We start from the raw sequence: 20,142 nt of genomic DNA on the forward strand, positions 1-20,142 counted from the left end.
GACGTGCCGTGACCGCCTGGAAGAGCGTGGCCAGGAGCCTGATCTGCCGCTCCGGGCTCGCGCTGGCCTGGCTCTGTTCATTTTTACACTTCACGTCAGGTGCCCCCACGCAGCAGCGACGGGCACCAGCCAGGAAATTAAAAGACAAGGGAGATGGATCCAAGAATTGGCAGCTTTTCCTTTTTGTTTTGTGTTTATTAACACCCGAGTGGGGAGCAGGGCAGAGCAGGGCAGAGCTGGGCGAGGCACGGGCACGGCACTGCCCCAGAGGGACACTCACAGTCCCCACCACCTGATGGGAGCCTAAGGGGGACAAACTGGTGCCAAATGGGAATACTGGGAAGTGGCCCCCAGCTCTGGAAGCAGAGCAGCTCTCCTCATGCTGGCTCCCACTTTGGATCCCCCAGCCTGGAGGAGAACTGGTGACACGGAGCAGAGATGTCAGGGCTGCTTGCAGCCATTAATGTGTTTAGGAAATGAATATTTATAAGCAGGAATGTAATATTAAAAACACACACATATAAAATATTAACATGGCACATGTCACTGCTGCAATCCAAACAGACAGGTGTGACTGATGGCGTTCACTGATAGGTGTGTAAATGGTAAATAATATTAACTAATGAATCCTCGCAGCCCTCACGTGAAGTTTAGAAGCAAATATTTGCTTAAAAATCTCTCCAAACCCCCTGGGTGCAGCTCCTGCTCCCCTGATCCCCTGGAGAAGATAAACACTCCTCAGCTCTGTCACCAAGGGTTAAATCTCTCAGTTGGCAGCCCCAGGGCCCAGGGATGGATGGATTTCAGGGGAGGGAGCGGAGTGGAGCCAGCGCTTCCCGCAGAACAACCGCACTCTCTGGAGCCCCATTTGAGAAGTGATACAGCTGACAGGGGAATAAAAGCCCGTCTCATCTCGGAAAGCAATAACAATAACACTGCCTCCATTTATAGCTTATGTCACACTTTTCATCCAGAGCCCTTAAAGCACTTTATGTTTTAAAAAAGCATCGTCGCCGTGCCTGTGGATGCTTTCCCCAAATCTGTGGGTCAAACCTGCTGCAGCAGCTCTCCCTCAGCCCTGTCCTCCTAAAAAGCACAATCTGTGAGCTGAGGGAAGGCTCCCTCCAAGCACTTCTAAGGAATGCCTGGTGCTATAGCCAGGATGCTGCCAAGAAAAGCTACACTCAAAATGACCAAATTAGGCAATTATTTCTATATATTTTAACTACTCTTTTCTCAAAACTGCCCGGGGATGTATTTTTAAATGCACATGACCTTGCTTGACTTGAGGGAGATGGTGATAAACAAATAATTGCAGTGACTTAATTACAGTTATATCTCATCTATAAAAATGTCAATTATAACTTCAGAGATCAGCTCCAGAACTGAGGTTTTGGCAGCCGGACAGAACACAAAAGGCTATTTTTCTCCTCAGAAAAACCTCCTCCTTCGCCAAGGCACGGCCAATATCTCTCTAACAGTGTCACTCCTGACTCTCCCAAGAATCACAACCATTATGCCAACTGCTTCCACCTGCACAATTACTTCCATGCACTGAAATCTGCTGGATGGACACGGCACAGACAGAGCTCCACCCTCACCTTCCTCCCCGAGAGCAGAGCCCGTGGCAAGGCTGGCAGAGCCCTTGTGCTCTGGGCTGTGGTTTTGCTGGGATGGGGGGCACCAACCTTTCAGCCTGAGCTCCGTGGGTTTAGATAAACCCCCAACCTTGGGCACACCGGAGTCACACGAGGGTACCAGCAGTGTCCTGGTGCCCACCCTGCAAGAGCCTGGGAGCCAAAGGGATGCTCACCCACCCTCCAGCCCCAGACACACCCAGGTGCCACCCAGCCCCTGCCTGGGCACCCTCCTCACAAGCACAGGGAGCAGGGAGAACTCTGTAAAAGCCTGAGTGACCGCAGAGCTCCACACAACCAGCGTCCATCCCTGGGGATGTTTTAACCCCTAACACGCAGAATATTGTCTGTACCCCACAGACAGCCTGCCTCGCGTTAATTTTGTTTAGTTTTGAGATTAAAGGAGTCCAAATCACACGTTGTCACTTCCCTCCTCTCTCCGCTGCCATCCTTAACTGTGCAAGAGGGTTAATTGATGTGAAAATAACTCTGGGGGCTGGAGAGCTTTGAAAAACATATAGTATTACACTCCATACGTGCAATTACAGCTTGGGGGGTTCCACTCGCTCAAAATCTCGGGTTTTTTGTGAGTCCAAGACATGGGGCTGCTGTGATGCAGGTCCTGGGCAGCTTCTGGAGTGGCTGCAGGCTGCAGGCACCCATGGAACAAGCACAGGCTGGGCAGGGATCACCGGGGCTGGGGCCAAGGGCATCCCACTGAGGTGAGGAACCACTGCACCCCCTCTCCTGGCATACCTCTACCTCACACTGGGATCAGCTCAGGACAGCCCACCTGTGCACCCCTCCATGATCTAACTGTGCCTTCCTCCTCCTGCTGTGTCCGCTGCTTTTGCTCAGCTTAGCTGCAAACAACAAACCCTCCCCACAGCCCAAGGGCATGGCCCCACCTCGGCACATCGAAATGCTTCCTGGAGCTCCTCTCCATAATGAAGTTAGAAGGACATCATCATCCTGCCAGGCTCCCTCCACCCCCAAAGATCAATAACTAATGCTGAACTCCAGATTTTATCTGCACTTTGCAAGGGTAACAAAATAACACCACCCTCTTTTTTTTTTCCCTTTCTTTCCAATTACTGAATCCTTTCAAGATTGACCCAGTAATTTTCAGCTCTATGAAATTTTAAGCAGTGAAGAAAGTGACAGAAGTGATCTGCCAGAATGTTGGGAGAACTTTTGTGTGTGGTTTTTAGAAGACTGCAGAAATACAGTAGTACTGAAATAGAGGATCACCAACACCTTCTTTCCAAAAAGAAAAGGGCACCTAAACAAGCTGACCAGGGATATTTGTTTATCAAGTGCTGGTTCTTTGTGTGCCCACTGTCACACCAGAAGAACCCTTGGAAGGAGACATCCCAGTGATTCTAGGGATTGGCTTGCCTACAATACACCAAAAAATAACCACTCCAATTAAACACAGATTTTGTAGCCTGCCTTTAATATGGCTGAGCAGATCAGCATGAAATGCAAGAGCTGAGTCTTAAGAGAACATCCAGGAATAGCTGGACATTAAAATACTGCTGCAGAGGCACAGCATGACTGGCCTGATGGCATTTTTAAGGTTACAGAATCCTAGAATCATCAAGGTTGGAAAAGACCTCCCAGATCAAGTCCACCACAGAGGCAAAGTGCTCCATGCCAGGCACGAAGTTTTATTTTGGGTGGTGTTTTCCAGCCAGGGTGAGCAGTTTTGAAAGCCCCTCTTCCTCTGCCTGTCTCAATCCCTGCATTTCCACCAAGCAGGGCTGGGTGCAGGTGAGTTACACACTCCCCAAATTCACACACAGGAGCAACACACACGTGCCAGAATTATGTCAACAAACCCTCTCAGTTTTCTTGCAAGGAAATTTATCTCACCTTCCAGCAGCAGGGAGTGAATTTTAATCCTTTTCCCTTCCCGTGCCCACGACGATTATTCCAGGCAGAGACTAACGGCAGCAAACCACAGCGGATATTTTATCTGCCATTTCTCTTTCCCGTGGCTAATTTGAAGATACAGATTGCAACCCACAAGTGGTTTTAAGAATTGCCATTAACACTGTTGCTGCACACTACTGCATTTTAAACATGCTTCCAACACAATCAAGAGTGTCACAATTTGTAAAATCTGGGGTGATTTTATCGGCGGTCGAGGCGGCAGAACTCACTTCATCACCACAGCCCTGAGCCAGTTCATTAGGCTGATTAGCACTAGCTACCTGTGCAGAACAGGAAAAAATGCCACAAAAGGCTGGATAAATTCAAGTGTGAAGATGAAGAGGACTCTTACTCTGCCTTTTGTACTTGATTTTTCCTCCCACCTGTGCTTGGCAGGGCAAGGGCCCGGAGCTCAGCCCTCTCTGTCCTTTGGCAGTTGTGCAGCCCCTCAGCACCAGCCAGGCTTCCCTGCTCACAGGAATTTTGGCTAATCCCAGCAAACAAGCAGCATTGCCCTTCACCTAGCAATGGGTAAGCCTGTTCCCTGGGATACAGCCTCCCAAACAGAGCTGAGTCTCCTGAGTGCCAGAGAACTCCTTTCTCTGCCAGGAGGGTGACTCCAGCCCAACCTGTCCCCAGAGTGACAGACCCGGGTGCAGAGTCTGACTCTGGAGCACAGGGGAGGTTGTGGGGTAACATCACCTCCCCCCAGTGGCATTTGGAGCCTGCTTTTGGTCCTTAGGGGCTTCTAGTTCCTCCCCACTTAGATCTCATCCAGGAGCTTACACTGGGATGCTAATGCGGAGCAAAATGTCATGGCTTGCATGTAAGGAAAAACAAGCTATTAAAAAAATTAGCCAATGAAATAAATGCACAGAATTCCCAGGGGGAAAAAAAAAAAAAAGATGACCTGTTGCCTCTCATCTTCAACACACATAGTGGGAAAAAAGCTCTTTGTGGAAAACCCAAAAGGTTTAATGGCAACTAAGGTGCCCCCCAGACCTGCAGCCCTCATCTTTAGCAGACCTTTACTCCTGGTGAGTCAGTGGAAAGATGTTTTTGGGCAAGGAATGCATCCTGCGGGGCTCATTACCCAGGCTCAAAGCTGCAGGCTCCCTGGCACACTCTGCAGGCTCCCCAAAGAGCACAGAAATGCTGAAGCAGGGCTGCCAGAGCAGAGCTCAGCACTCGCAGAGCACACACACCAACACTCGCTGTGCCCTCCCGCCTCGGGAAGTGCTTACAGCAGCACAGAGCGGGGACAGAGCAGGGGTCACCTTGGCAACAGCAGACAAGCATCCTGCAGGAAGCACAGGAAGGGCTCACACACCTCTGCTCTGCTCTAATGTCCCTGCAGAGCCTCCTGCCCACCCCGGCAGCAGAGCCCGGGCAGGGCAGGCACAGGGAGTGGAGACCACAGTGAGCTTGGTGGGCAGGACAGAGCTCACAGCCAGCTGGGAACCCAGCCCCGGGATTTGGGACATTTCAGCAAATGGAGACCACCTCCACCCGTGTCAGAGGCCAAACCTGCTGAGTACTTGCCTTGCTGGGACCAGAGCCCCCCAGCTCTCCTTGCCCCCAGACTACAGGGCCATGGGGCCCTTGTGCCCAGCACCAAAGCTCCACATCAGGCAGCTTTTAAATGCAGCAAACAACCTGCTGAGATCCTGAATGGAGAGGAGTTTTTATGGCCCATTTAAGGGTGACTGTGTGGAGAAGGGTGGAAAATTCCCTGGATCTAAAAGGAAGTTGTCACGGGTTGAACTTTTCAACCTAAGTAAGAGCTTTGAACAGGTCCTTGTTACAAAAGGAAGGGCACTGCCTGTTCACACACCCTCCCTGGCTGGAAGAGCTCATCTCCCTGAGCAAGTCTTTTGCTCGCTGCTGCTGAACTTTCCAGGGTACTGCAATCCCTGACTTCGGTCATTGGACTGACCAGGAAAGTCACTGCTAACAAGAAAATCCACGTGCACGGGGCATTCCGTGCCAACCAGCCCCTCCTCTGCCACCTGCAGCACAGAGGATCGAGTGCCACGGATTTAGCCACTGGCTCATCTCACTGAATCTGGGTTTTGCTCCCCCATGCAGAAGCTGCCACACACTGAGAGGTCAGAGCTCCCAATCCCTCTTACCTCTATGCCTGTTGGTCGTCTTGTCAAACATCAGCATGGCATCCTCTACCTGCAAGACAAAGAGGGAGAGCTGTGCTTTAACACACGCTGGCAACTCAGAGACAGCACACACACCAGGGAGGGGGACACGGGCAGCCTGCATGGAGCAGAACTCCTTGGTTTTGGCCAGAGGCAGCTTCTCCTTTTGGAAAACTGTTGCTTTCTCCCTCCCTGCCCTGGCTGACAGCTGATGCTGAAGTGGAAAAGTGACCACTGGAAGTGCTGGCCCTAAAGAGCCAAATATCTCAGCAGCTCTTCCACATCAATCCCTGGCCGTGCCTCATCTCCCTTTTGTAGGGAGACCAGGAAGGACCAAGGCAGGAAGTGTGGATGCAAATCGAGCCCATGACTTCTCCAAATTTAGAGTCACTGTCTTGGTTGAGAACTAGGTTAAAAGAGGTATGAGCAGGGTAAAATCTGGTCAGCCAAGAAAGGTATTCAGAGGTTTTCAAAAGGGCTTTTGAAAAGCTGGAGGAAAGAGGGGAGAGGGAGGAGGGAGAAACTTTAATTCGCATCAGGCTCGGCATTTCCACTTCAGAAGAGAGATGACTGATGAAACCTATTGAAGTGCAACCAAATTGCTTTCAACTTCCATTAGGATTTGCATGATTTATTCCACCTCCATTTAATCTGTGCAGCCACACCTAAAATTTTGCACTTATTGCACAAGGATATTGTGCTGGGGCTGATTCCCCAGCATCATCACACCCTGAGCTGCTGTTCTGGGGCTGCAGGAGTGGGGGCAGCTGGGTCCCATGTGCCACTGGACATGGCCTGGGCAAGCTCTGAGATGAAATTACAGACTTGCAATTCCCTGTTATAAACTCGGGGATGATGAAAATCTGTAACACTGAATTACAGAAGGTGTTGCAGGAAGGAAGAACCTTTAAAGATAAGGTTTCATCCTCTAAAGGACTCCACTGCTTTTCTGGGGTGTGGCTTTGGGATTTTTTTATTTGCTTGTTTGAAGTTTTTGGATTTTTTTTTTTCCCACCAGTAATTTTCTGTACTTCCTTGGGCTTGTACTCTGGTTTTCTATAAATCATTTATTTTAGCTAAGTGATTTACAATGCAGTTACAAGCTCTCCTCATCTCACACAGTGCCACTAAAGGGCACACCTGTCCTCCCAAATGTCCTCTTGGGCAACAGACAGACATCCAGCCTATGTCTGTGAAAAATTTCTCAGCCTTGGCTGGGGAGAAAGAGTTTGGGAAGGTGGTGAAAACACAAGTTGAACCTCCCTGAGGTTCTGAAGGACTGTAATATGTTCCAGGAGATTGTAAAAAAACACAGTGCAGCAAAACCTTACACGATGCCTGAAATTCATCTGAAAACCTGTCTCTGCTTAAGTTCTTAAGTTTTTTAGTCAAAATGGTTTGCAGAAAGTGAGAGCAATGGCCTGAGAGGGTGCAGAACTGCAGGTCTCCTGATACCCATCTTGACTGTGATCTAAAGATGCTGATGCACTGAAAAACCCAAACTGCATTAAGCACGGAGCCTGTCCTGCTGTCTGTCCTCCCTCCAAGGGGGAAAACTCACCAGGATGAGCAAAACCAGGAGGCAGATAAGGACCAGGCTGCCCTTCACCCTGCACGCTGCTTATCTCTGCTCCAGGGTTATATTTGCTCAGCAATCTTTATTTTTCATTCTCACAGGTCTTGGCCTCACTAGAACCAAAAATTACACATTGCACCTGCTGCTGTTTCCTGGGGCACCGCAGCTCCCGGTGCCACCCTCTGTCCCCACCCAACCCCTGCTGCAGAAGGTTTAATATGGAACTTTTCTCCCTCCAACCCCATCCCAGAGCCCCAAGAGGAGCACAGACCCAGCAGCCCAGGGAGGTCCCCTGTGCCCCCAGCCTGAGTGCAGGCTCTCCAGGCTGGACCCACACTGTCCTGCCACAACGACACCTCCTCCAGCAAGGACATCACCGGGGACTTCACAAAGGTGCTGTGTTAGGGAGAGAAGAGATGCTCCAGCAGGGCATGTCTCAGGCACTGCTGGCAGCAGCAGAGCCCTGAACCTCCTCTGTGCAGCCTCATCGTGCTCCTCCAGGGGCTGCCAGGGCAGAGGAGGGGCTGGTCCTGGCACCAGACCCAGCACTGCAGGGGTGAGGGGCTCTGGGTGCAGCCCCTGGTCACACTGGGCTCTGCTCCCCTTCTCCCACCTGTCCAACACCATCCTCTGGGCAAACAGGGCTTTGTGCCATGTGTACCAAGCTGGAATGATGATCTTGGCAGGGATCTTTTTTATGCAAATAAATCCCTATTAGCAGTAACAAGCACAGGCTGCAGGGCTAATCCAGGAGGGAGGTTTCCTGGGGCCCCGAGGAGCACAGGCACCCTGGAGCAGGCACTGCCCCCCCTCCAACATCCCAACTGCTGGGATCAGGGCCAGGCAGCAGCTCCCTGGAAAAGGGTCAGCCCTGACAGTCCACATATGAAACCTGCACGGGGGGAGCGTCTCTGCAGCTGAGTTCAGACGTGGCCCAAGTATGCCTTGAAGAAAAAATTATCAGTGGGGTGTTCTTTGAGCCAGCTGGTGCCCTTTCAACAATGTCTAATTGGTTATCTTTTCTCTTTCCTAAGGTCAGAACATTTTATCTCCGTCTCTGCCCTTTCTGTGCTTACCCCACCCTGCGTTATTTTTTAGGGCAGGCATTGTAGCAGAAGAATAGCCTCTTTCCTCCATAGTCCGGTGACACAATGAGACTTCTTGAAACCTCCTGAATAGATAAAGTGCAGTGGCAAAAGGAAAATTCTATTAACGCTTTGCAAAATAAAACATCTAAGAGCTGGTGAGACAAGCAGGAGAAGAAAATCAATATGGAGAGGGCAGCGCGCTCAGAAGAACTTTTCACCAGTTGCAAAAAGGTGGCGAGGGTATGGGAGGGAGGGGGGGGGAGAAACTTATTAATGCAGAAAACCCATCAATGGTATGGAAATCTGGCAGAACAGCAAGAACTCAAACTAGAAGAATTTGAATATACAAAGGGCTGAATAGAATGAGCAAACCACGCTGCCTCACACACACAGCCCGTTTCTCACGGTTCTCTGTGAAGCAAACACAAGCGGCTTGTTCAAGTTTTCATCAAGGAGAAATAAGGGACACAGTCAAGGTAACCGGCAGTAAACCCTGCAGTAAGCAAATTGATCCCTATTTCAGGGGAAGGGAAAAAAAAAACCAACCCACAGCAGAAACTCAAGTACATTCGGGGCTGTGACTGCCCAAGCTAACCCCCTCCTCCAGCCCCTCGCTCGCCCAGTGTTTTAAAGACGCTCAGCCGCAACTTTTCCAGGTCTCAGCTCAAAACATGCAGCTCACGCTTTGCATACAGGAGGCAAGGAAGGTTTTTCCAGGCTAGAAGCAGGACTGGAAGATGGAATTGCCACCTGCAAGGCCTGGCCAGACCCCAGCCCCCAGCGAAGGGCTGGATGCCCCAGGGCAGGGGAGGCTGAGCCGCCTCCCCCCGGGGCACTCGGACACCAGCAGGCAACCCACACCCCAACCTCCTGAGATGGAGCCTAGAGGAGCTGATGAATGCGGGCTCATTCTGAGCATCAAGTGAGAGTTACAAAATGAACAGTCTCAGGACTCAGGGTAACTAAAAAAAAAAAGAAAACAAAGGCTTGCCAGTGAACACTGGTTACAAATGGACACTTAAGGCCCCCAGACTCCTCTGTCCCAGCACAGCCCATCCATACAGCCAATGCAGACCCAGTTTCTTACATAAAGCCTAACTAATGGGCTTCAGTTTATTTAACTTCTTTTTTTTTTCCAATCCACTTGGGGCTCTGAGAAAAGGAAGGGCTCTACCACTTCATTACTCACTGCCTGGAAGGAGGAATAGGGGAGAATAGGAGGAAAGAAAAAAAACCTGGAGGAGCCAAAGGCTTTAATAATCCTAACAGTTCCCAGGGTTATTTAAAATATGCCCAACCAGTTCACAAAAGGCTCCACGGAGATAAATGTATTTGATTTTCTTCCACTTTAATGGAGGCATACATTTAAAGCAACAAAACCAGGGTGACCTAAATAAAATGACTATTAATTGTACTCAGAAAGTCTCTGAATTTAATGCAAGTGATCTAGCCCAGCACAAGAACACACAGTATTCTCCAGTCATTCCTCCTACTTTCCTCTTTGGGATTTTCAACTCCTCTTTTCCACGAGGCAGCAGGAGCTGATCAGACCCAGCACAGCCCCATGTCACTCACACTGTAACCAACAGGCTGAGTGCCCTCCAAAAGCCAGCAGTGGTTCCAGAAGAATCTGCAGGGTGGTGCTGCAGAAACTGGAGCACTGTGCTGCCACTGGAAGGACTAAACCTTTTTTTTTTTTTTTTTTTTTTTTTTTTTCCTGGAAAACTTTAAGCCTCAGCCTGTATCTCTCCAACTGCACAGACACAGACCCAAGAGGTGCCCACGGACCCTCCTTGTGAAGCCAACCTTCCTGTACAAGGTGCCTGTGTGCACAGGAGCAACACCCACCACCACTCCACACCTCCACGCTCTGGTTCTTCCATTTGAGTCAAGTTCACTCACTGAGCAAAACTTCCACAATGAAACCACCATAACCACGCTGAAGGGACACACAGCAGCCTCTCTGCCTCCCCATGCAGGCCCAGGAAGGCTTTTCCTGATCCAAACCCTGAGTTTCCAACACATCCAGAGCAGGCTGAGGTGTTCCTGTGCTCCCCAAGAGTGCCCCCCCGGGCTGGAGGGGTTGTTTTCCACTCTCCCAAGCAGATCTGGCACTGTGTTCTCCATCCCTTCAAGGTAAAGAAGAATTAGGGCAGACAAATGGATTTACACCTGGAACGGATCACGGTGGCAATTCCAGCTGGGTCTGGGGAGGGAAGGAATTACTGAAGGACAACTTTCAGCCCCACACAATTTGGTTGTGCCTCTCCTCCCTCCATCCCCGACTCGTGAACTTTACAGGTCTATCACCTCTTCTGCTCTTCCAAGAAAAGTGTGCTGGATATTCTGGTCTAATTCCTCAGATTATTTATCCACACCACACAACTCCTCCAATATTTTGTTTTCTGAAGCAGAAAAACCTCTTAGCTGCCAGTGAACTGTCAGGTGCTGTTATTTTAAATGCGCATGTGAAATCCAACGCGCTCCTACAGATTTACAACCTCCCCCCACATAAATTAAGACAAATGCCTATTGCATGGCAGACAATTTGAAATGGCTCCCCCACACCAGGCCTCTGGGCTTGATTACAACAGAATTAAACAAAGAAACAAATTATCCCCTCTCTTTCTGTCACACACAGTCCCCCCCTCCCAACACAGCTCTGCCCAAGGGCTCCACCAAGCCCCTCTGACCCTCACCCAGGTTCCTTCAGCAGTGTCCCAGCACGGATGACCACACCAGACCCAACCCAGAGCGTGGCTGGTCCCTCTGCCACCGCCCCACCAACGCTGACCCCATCGTGGCCAGTGCTCCAGGGACCGCCAGGCTGGGAGTGCCGCTCCAGCTTCCCGAGGTATTCCTGGCTCCCAACTCCCTGGTGAGGGATCCACCTCCTCTGCGGGCGCCAGGCAGGACATGGGCTGTGTTCCCTGGGGTGCAGGGGGCTCAGGGTGAGGCCCCTGGCTGAGCCCTCCGTGGTGTGCCGTGGTGACAGCTTCCCAAGCGCGGGCTGACGGATGAGGCACCGCGCTGACAATCAATGCCGTACTGTGCAAGCACAAATTCCAGCGCTGGCAATTTTTCCCCCCCAGCAGTCAAGGCTTTAAAAAGTCTTCTTCAGCAATTATAGCTAATAAAACTACAATTTTATTCAACACACACATATCATTGTAACTAATTTTGCTCCATCAGGGCTGAAATTAAAACAGTCATTCAATCACGTTAATCTCAGGGCTTGCTCACCAGCCGTGACACGGCAAAGAGCATCCCCAGCGCTTGCCAAAATGCACTGTGGCTACTGTTGGACCTCAAAATGCTCCTGCAAAACACCAGCACGTTACTCAACGCTTACTCTACCAAGGGGGATGTAGGAATGACTAATGCTCTCCAGAAAGAACAGCTTTCCACAGCAGGACAAATTAAACATGACTTCATAGACGGTTTCTCATTAATTCCTTCTCTGGCATTAATAACAGGGAGCATTGATGAAAGCAAAGCTCCCATCAAGTTGTAAACTATGTGAGGACTCTTGGAGTGTTCCTTTACCTGCTGTCTTGACTGAGAGCTTTCCTTGTGCCCCCCAGATTTCCAGCACCTGTTAGCTAACAACACCGACAGGGAACACAGGTTCTGGCAGAAAACCCCACCAAACCAATGAACAACTCAGAAACATAAAAGCAGTTCTTTCCTCAGCCTCTGGGGCTGCAGCAGAGAAGGTGGTGAGAAGAGGAAGGGAAAGAAGGCAGGCCATTGGCATAAGGTAATAACCTCTCCAGCAGCAGAATGGTTGGGAGTGGATAAACTCCCAGGGACATTTCTCCAAAGGGGAGGAAACACCCACACATCCAGGGAGAGACACTGGGGTCCCCGCATGAAAATGGGACACAGACCAAAGCAGCCCGGGAGGCAGCTCATCCTCATCACTCCCTTGGACACAGGCAGCTCCTCTGCGAGGAGGTGTCCCTCATCTCCCAGTGACAACCCCAGACATTCCAGGGATGTGTCCCACCATGGAAATCGAGCTGAAGACAGTACAGAGAGGCAGAGCTCCCCTCTCGCAGCTGCAGGGCAGGCGTTTGCTGGCTGTGCTTTCAGGGAACAGAAGAGCTGCCTCGTCAGAGCCGAGCCTGGGCGGGGGTGACTCTGCAATCAAGTCCCGCAGCCAGGTCTAATTGTCCAGAACGATCCCTGCCCGCAGCACAGGCAGCTCTCCCCTGGGTCCCCTCAGCTTGACGGGAAAATAGGTTCCAGTGCTGCATTTCTGGAACGGATTAAGAGGGGCAGGAGCCAGCACAGAGAGCGCAGGAGCCGGAGGGACATCCCTGTCCCCCTGCCCTTCTCCCAGCAGTGCTGCAGGGAACCAACGTCCAGCTGCAGTCCAGAGCTCTGGGACCCTGAGGGAAAAGGGTACGGGGGGTACACCCTGCAGCAAGGACCTGAGACTCAGCTCCTCGAGGTCACTAGAGACACACAAACCCCCAAGGACGGGGTGAACAACCCGCCAGGTGCTGTTAGAGCCCCTCACCCACGGAGAACTGCACCACAGACATCAGACTCCACTGCAGAACAGCAGTGCCCTGCTGAGAACGGGCAGGGACGTGGCACTGCCCAAAGGCTCACAGCCTCAGTGTCTCCAGGGACAGCAGCACGTCCCAGAGTGCCACCATCCAGGACTTCCTACATGCCTGAAATAGCTCTGGATGGTGACACAGACGGCACATGTCATATAAGCAAATCGAGGGCTCCTACGATGACACATTTTGTAGCCATCAGTGTAACACACACACACTGACCTGGCCACAGGCAGAGGTGCCACAGCAGCTAAAACCAGTCATCCAATCTGAAACTGGGGTTAAATCATGGAGCTCCTGCTACCGCCCTTCCCCAGAGAGGCAAGAACAGAATCCTGTTCCAAACATCTGCTGGAGAGGATCCAGGGCTCCCTTACAAACACTTAATTCACCCTGCCTCAAAACATCCTTGTGTTTTACCCATCCAACAGACAAGGAAGAGGGTGGGACTAGAAGGGAAATTGAGTTACAGGCGTTTTAGTGACCCACACGTGGCCCCAGAGCCAAGCACCATCCTGGAACTCTGCCTTCAGTTCCCTGCTGGCATCAGGGGATCCCCTCCCACACTCATCCTTCTCCAGCTGTTTACTGAGGCCCCCATCTCTCTGCACACGAGCACAGACTGTGCATTATTTTCTGATTATTTTCTGCAAAGTTCCCCAACAACAGAACAATTTCTGGCAATTAGGTTCTGGGATCCACAACTGAATGAAGAACCCAAGCTCCATCATCCTGCTCCACGTGCCCTCCCCACCTGCCTGAAGGAGCCACCACCAAATAAAAACCCGAGGCAAAGCCACACAAGGGGGACTTTTTAAATGCACACACAATAATTCTAACTATTCTTTTGGGGCTCACATTGCAGCTGTTGGGTTTCACAGGTTTAAGCTTGTGATGCTGAAAGGCTGGAGAACTTCTGCTCTTTGGAAAGCAAAGGCTGAGAGCTCCATGGAAACGCATCACTCAGCTGAAGCTTCAACAGATCAAACATCACAAGAGTCACCAGCAGCAAAGCTCAAAGGAGCTCAGCTCCTTTACTCCCTCAGGTGCTCTCAGGCCAGGTGGGCCCATCCAGGTAAGTGCCCAGGGGTGCCGTGGGGCAGGGAGGACCCCTCTCTCCCCTCCAGCAGCGCCTGGAACATTGCTCCTTCAGCATTCCAGCCAGCCAGGTGCGAGGTGTTGGTGGTTTTACTTTCACGGAACATTAGGCACCGTCAGCAGAAATAATTCTTCCTCCCTTCACAGTGCTCGTTTGCATATCAGCGCTGCAAAGTTGCAATCTGTTTTCTTTTCCAAACAATATTCGGCGGCGCTGCCCAGCAGGCCTGGCCGGAGCTGATTCTGGAAGTGCCAGGGCTGCTCCAGCCCCAGCCAGAGGAGGAGCAGCCTCCTCCCCTGATGGGCTCCACCAGTACCACTGCCTGGAAAGCCAGATCTGAACACGGCTCCTCCTTCCTGGCTGCAGCAAGAGGGACACTGCCATTTCACTTAATCACAGCACCCCTTCAGCACCAGCCTCTCTCCTGGCTTTGCTGCAGCCACAGCACTCAAGTCCAGAGGAGGCCACCAAGATGATCAGAGTAGGTTTAGATGGGATATTAGGCAGAAATTCATCCCCTTGAGGGTGGTGAGGCACAGCTGTGGCTGTCCCATCCCTGGAAGTGCCCAAGGCCAGGTTGGACCAGGCTTGGAGCACCCTGGGACAGTGGAAGGTGTCCCTGCCCATGGCAGGGGTGGCACTGGATGGGCTTTAAGGTCCTTCCCCACTCAAACCATCCTGGCATTCCATGAATAACCTGTGGGCTTTCACGGAGTGCCCTGAAGCCACACACAGAAACCCAGCTCAGAGCCTTCCCTGCCACTGAGAATACCGAGAAGAACTCTATTCACAAGAAAGCCGGGCTGTTTTCACAGATGCCTTTGCAGCACAGTCCCAGGGCAGGCCAGACCCAGGGACACAGATCTGATTAAGAGACATCCTGAGCAAAGTAACAGGATCGGGTTTAAAGAGCTTCCTGCTGCCCTTCCGTAAATACCTGCTGAATAAGTGTGAAGATAAGACAAGGATTGCATTACGAGGCTTCCTGATGCATGAAGGGCTTTTTTATTGCCCAGATTTGAAAAAAAATAAAAGGATGAACAATTGCCACAGCCAGCTCCAGCTAAAGGCTCAGCTGCAGAATCAAACTTCACTTTATTAGCAAAGGAAAACTCATCTAAGTTCTCTTTGACTGTAATGAAAAAAAGTTTCATTTTATTTCCTGCTGGATCCTTTTTCCTTTTATTGTTCTTTTCATATACTGACTTGCATATTAAGGAATATTTTTCCAGGGCTGTTTGTTCTAAACAGAACTGTCTCCCTTGTTTTTCCACCCCAAATCAAACACAGCTTATCTCACTACATTTAGGGTTATTTTTTTAATTTATGGAAAAACCATTTGCAAACCAGATCCTTGCTGTGACAAGTGTTGATGATGATGATTTTTTTGGCCTGGGGGTCCAAGCCCACCCTCCAAGCCTGGCTTTGCAGCAGGTGGATGATGGTGGCTGGAGCAGCTCTGCCTGTGCAGAACACTCCAAATCCTCCCCCCTGTGCAGCTGCTGACAGGGTGAGTGGTCAGAGAACTGTACCCTCACCAAGCTCATTACACTGGTGACACAGCACTTTTTAAAAATGACTTTCAGGCTGTTGGAGCAGTCCCCCCACAGAGAGGCTGCTCGCTCCAGCAGCTCACAGCACCCACGCACAGGAAGCACAAGTGATTTTCCCACTGCCACAAATTAATGATAAGAACAGGAGAAGACAAGTCCCTGGCTTTGCTTTCAGAAACTGCTTGGACAGACCAGAGCTATGCAACACCCAGAGCTTGGGATGTGGATTTTTCTGAGCTCAGAGCACCACCCACACCACAAGTTTGAGAGGAGAAATAACCAACACGAAGCACTTGCTCTGATTTCTGCTGCTCAGGGCGGTGGACTCTTTTTTTACCTCTTAAAATACTCCAGTTAGTCTTGATGAGAGGGCAGGGGCCCAAAGCACTTGAGGGAATGATTCTCTTAAGCCTGTTCAGGGCAGAAATCATCATTATGGTACCTGTGGCCGCAATCGCCGCGGCAGCCCCCGTTTGCAGCATGGGGAGCAGGGGACACGAAGTGCCACTGCCATCACTCAGGACCTCGGGACACTCGCTGCAGCCTGGCCCTTCCACCCGAGCTCCCCCAGGGCACTCAGACAGGAACACCAGTTTGGGCTGCCAGGATGGGATTTTAATGCACCACCTTGATTCTCTTCCCTGCAGCTCCACCCCTTCCCACTCTCTGGCCAGGCTCCGGAGCGAGCCATAATAAATGCTGGGAAAGGCAATCCTCCAGGAGAGCAGGCTATTAAGGCTGAATGTAATATTAAAAAGAAAGCAATTAGTGGTGCTGCTGTGCTGGGCACAGCTCCTCTCCCCCTGCCCTCGGAGGTGTGTGCTCTGCCCGGGGTCAGCCTGTTTGGAGAGGGGCTGAACGCCCAGCAACGACGGGTACTGCTGGGTAAATTGAGTTTTTACACGTGTCAACAACGCCAAATCTCATCAGCTTGACAGAGCCTCACCCAGGCATCTGAAACCGAGGTTCAGCTGCAATTTTTAATTACCCCTGGACGGCATGGGGATTACAGGGTAATCACCGAAGCCGGGATCCTGGAACCACAGTACTCCTCTTTCAAAGCCTGCTGAAGGAAAAACAAGGGTTTCTGTTCTGAGAGGGCTTTTTTTTGTCGTTGAAGTCAATTCAACCTCCCGCTCCTGACATCACCAAAGTGCTTTCTGTGAGAAAGAAGCAATTTTCTTTAGTTTATAAATGAAAATTTAAAAAAGAATCCTACTCCCCCACTCTTATTATCTGTGTAACGAGGACTCAAGGCACAAGGCAGAGAGGGAGAACTGTCTGTGCAAACACAAGACGGTTGAATAATGCTTTACACGTGAAAATGGCCCAGAATTTTCCAAAGGGTGCCATTTCCATGTGTGCTGAACCTGTGGTGGCCACATGCAGGGGACAGGTGTCTTTTCTCCTGTCTACTCCAGACTCAGTCCCCAGATTCTGCCTCCCCCAAACTGATCCCGAGGGAAGCTCCCACCTTTTCACTCCTTTTTCTCCCCAGGCCCTGGAGAACAGTCCTGCCCTCCCTCCTCCCTCTCCACAGGGCCCAACAGCTGCCTTTGAACACTTGGCTTCAAACACTTTTTATTTCTTGCCCAAAAGCTATTTGAATGGATTATGTCCCAGTGATGAATCTCTCCTAGAAACGTGACAAGAGCCTCTTGAATCACGGCAAACAGGCTCGGTAAATCAAACAAACGGCAAAAACGGGCAAAGAGAGGATTTGGGTGTTAAGAATGAGGTGACAGGTCCACACATCAATCCCTCCTGACTGACAAGATGTCCTTCCAAGATGCGAGAGATATTTTTTAACTTTGCTTCCCTGACTCCGCGTTATTTCACAGAAATAACGCCAGATACAATAATTAAGCTGCGATCTTGGTGGATTGTTCACAATGATAATTCCACCTTTGTAATTCAGCTTCAAATAAACCCCCTTTGTTCTGTCTTATTACACAGATTCTGGTATCATTCAAGTATATTAACTGTAGCCTATTACTGTCACACAAAAATGCTCCCTGAGCCATAGCAAAAGGCTCCCCAGACAAAACTTTATGTCATGTTAATCCAAGCTTTAATAACGATGAGGATATATAACTGTATTCTAATTGTGCTTTGTGTTTCTGCATACAAAAATCAGAAAATATCAGAAGTGACAGAGGCAGCCTTCCTCCAGTCCAGCACCAGCTCCTCACCAGGATGGCTCTGCCTCCCTCCCTTCTCACTAAAACAGGGGCTAAAAGCAGTGGGGAGCAATTCCAGCCAAATCCCAGCTCATGCCAAACTCGAGCCTAAGGCACAGAGGGAAAACTGGGCTGGTGGTGCTAAGTGCTGCGGCTGCTACTGCAACAGAAATTAATACCCTCTAAAATAGCACTTAAACAGGGATAATCAGTATTATGGAAATTGTACATGTTTAATTCTTGAGTGTCTGCTGAAAACACTGAGTGATGAAGGACTGTGGGAAGCGGAGCGTTCATTTTGGAGCCAAGGCTTAAAATAGGCAAAGGGAAAAAAAAAAAGGGGGGAAAGAAAAGGAAAGAAAGAAAAATAACCTGGAAACAAGCAATGAAAAGACTCACAAATTTATAATTGGGCATTTCCAAGTGGTGGCTGCAAGCTGGGAAATGGATTGCAGAGAAAGTGAAAGGCTCTGTCGCACCCGACAAGGCTGAGGCAAATGTTCTCTACAGTATTTTGCTTGTGCTTTTGCTAACCCAGTTTTAAGTGCACTAGAAATTAGATTTATCCCCTCCCATAAGTAAGGCCACAGCGCTGATCTCACACCCAGATCCACGGCAGGCTGGAGCAGCCAGATTTCAACCTTGCTGTTCAGCTGGAGGACAGCAGCCCTTTGGACTCCTCCTCATCTTCATCCTCTGCTCATTTTCTACTCCAATCCCCCCATCTTATTCCTGTAAAATTTACTTCACTGCAGTAAGCTCAAAGCTCACCCAGTGGTGTACTGGGAGCTCAGAAGCAGCATGTGAAAGCAGTGAAGCTCCAAGGGAATGGGAGAAGAATCCTGATGGATTTACCTCGGAAAATACCATACACCAAACACCCTAAAAAAGTCACCTTCTCCCAGTTCCTCTTTCACACAAACCCTGGAGTTCCACAGCTCACCACTTCCAAATCACAAGAGGCATTAAAAACCCACCAGATCTTCAATATAATACAGCAAAGTGTTCATTAACCTGCTGACACTGCAGCTTCCGGGCTCCATGCTTTGAGGGTGTTTCCTACAACATGTTTAAAAAATGAAAATGAACAGTCTTGTGTAAATCACAAGACTCCAGAAACTGGAGTATTCAAGAAGAAAAAAAATTCCACCGAACAGCCTGAAACTCTTGATAAATCATGAAATTTGGCAGGACCCATCTGACAATGTTTATTTCCCCCCCCCCAAAGTCGTACTATGCTCAACATTAGATCAAAACAGTTTTCTTTGGCAGACACAGGTTCTGCTCTGCACTCCCCTTCTCCCTAACACACCATATGGACTGTTCTTAATGAAATATATTTAGGGGGATAGTGAACCAGCTCAGCACTGGTGTAAGTGCTGCTTCTCTGCAAGTCAGGGACGAAAAAACATCATGTGTTTTTGGAACTAGCACTTTTGATTTATAAGTCCTTAAAAGTGCAGTCAGTAAGCCCAGATTAAAATACCAAATAAAGCTTTAGTGATAGCAAACACACACACACACTCATACATATATAAAGTACAATTGCTGCTATTTTTACAAATTGCCTTTAAGTAGCACAATATAGAGAGCCCAATGAAATGAGAAAAACCAGCTTGGACAGCTTCAATACAGAAAAGATAACGAGACAAGAATTTATTAAAAAGTGAGAGGTGTTTTATCCTGCAGGGAGACAGGAAAGGCATTTCCAAGATTTCTAATATGCTCATAGGATGGGTACAATGCAAATATCTGCTGAGCTGGAAAGGAAAGCTGTACCATCACAGGGAGGCTGTCTGGAGAGTGAACTGAGGGGACATTTACTGGTGGATGGTCATGGGGAACTGGGGCCAAACCCCAGGGCAGGTCAGTTCCAGCAAGGCACTGGGCACCCAAACACACGAGGCTAAAGGAGGTTCTTTTTTTAGAATGACCAAGTCATCTGCCCAGAGCCCAGCAACTACCTCGGGATTTCTATGGACTTAAAGGAAATCTGCCAGTAATCCCATCAGCAGCAACAAGGCTGGAGTCTCCACAGCGCAACAAATCTTTTAAGGAGCAAAGTGCTTTTATTCTGGGGGAAAAGATCTGTGTCGAGACACTTTCAGTTTTGCATTTCCTCCCTCCCTCCTCCTCCTGGAGCAAGAGGCAGGACGGACAGGCATTATCTAAAAAAAAAATCTTGCAGCGTAATGTCAAGATCGATATGTTGACCTAACAAGTAATGCCAGCCTTAGTAGTGTCTTAATGATGTGATCATTATCTCCTTACCTGAGTGCAGCAGCACTTAGCACGTGGGCCAGCAGGAAGGCTGAGGACTACCCAGTGCAAAAGACCACAAACACTCCCCCAT

At 49.8% G+C, this 20,142-nt stretch overlaps 1 protein-coding gene across 15 annotated transcripts in view; it reads right to left on the reverse strand.

Moving 5' to 3' along the window:
• MSI2 (musashi RNA binding protein 2) overlaps positions 1 to 20,142 on the reverse strand; it is a 204,531-nt gene that overhangs the window by 71,646 nt on the left and 112,743 nt on the right. For all 15 annotated transcript variants that reach the window (XM_053995560.1, XM_053995559.1, XM_053995562.1 and 12 more), the window contains one exon: positions 5,705 to 5,753. In XM_053995560.1, coding sequence (XP_053851535.1) covers positions 5,705 to 5,753 — 49 coding nt within the window. The remainder of the gene's footprint in view (positions 1 to 5,704; positions 5,754 to 20,142) is intronic.

This window comes from Vidua macroura, chromosome 20 (genome assembly GCF_024509145.1).
Source record: "Vidua macroura isolate BioBank_ID:100142 chromosome 20, ASM2450914v1, whole genome shotgun sequence".
Taxonomy (NCBI): domain Eukaryota; kingdom Metazoa; phylum Chordata; class Aves; order Passeriformes; family Viduidae; genus Vidua; species Vidua macroura.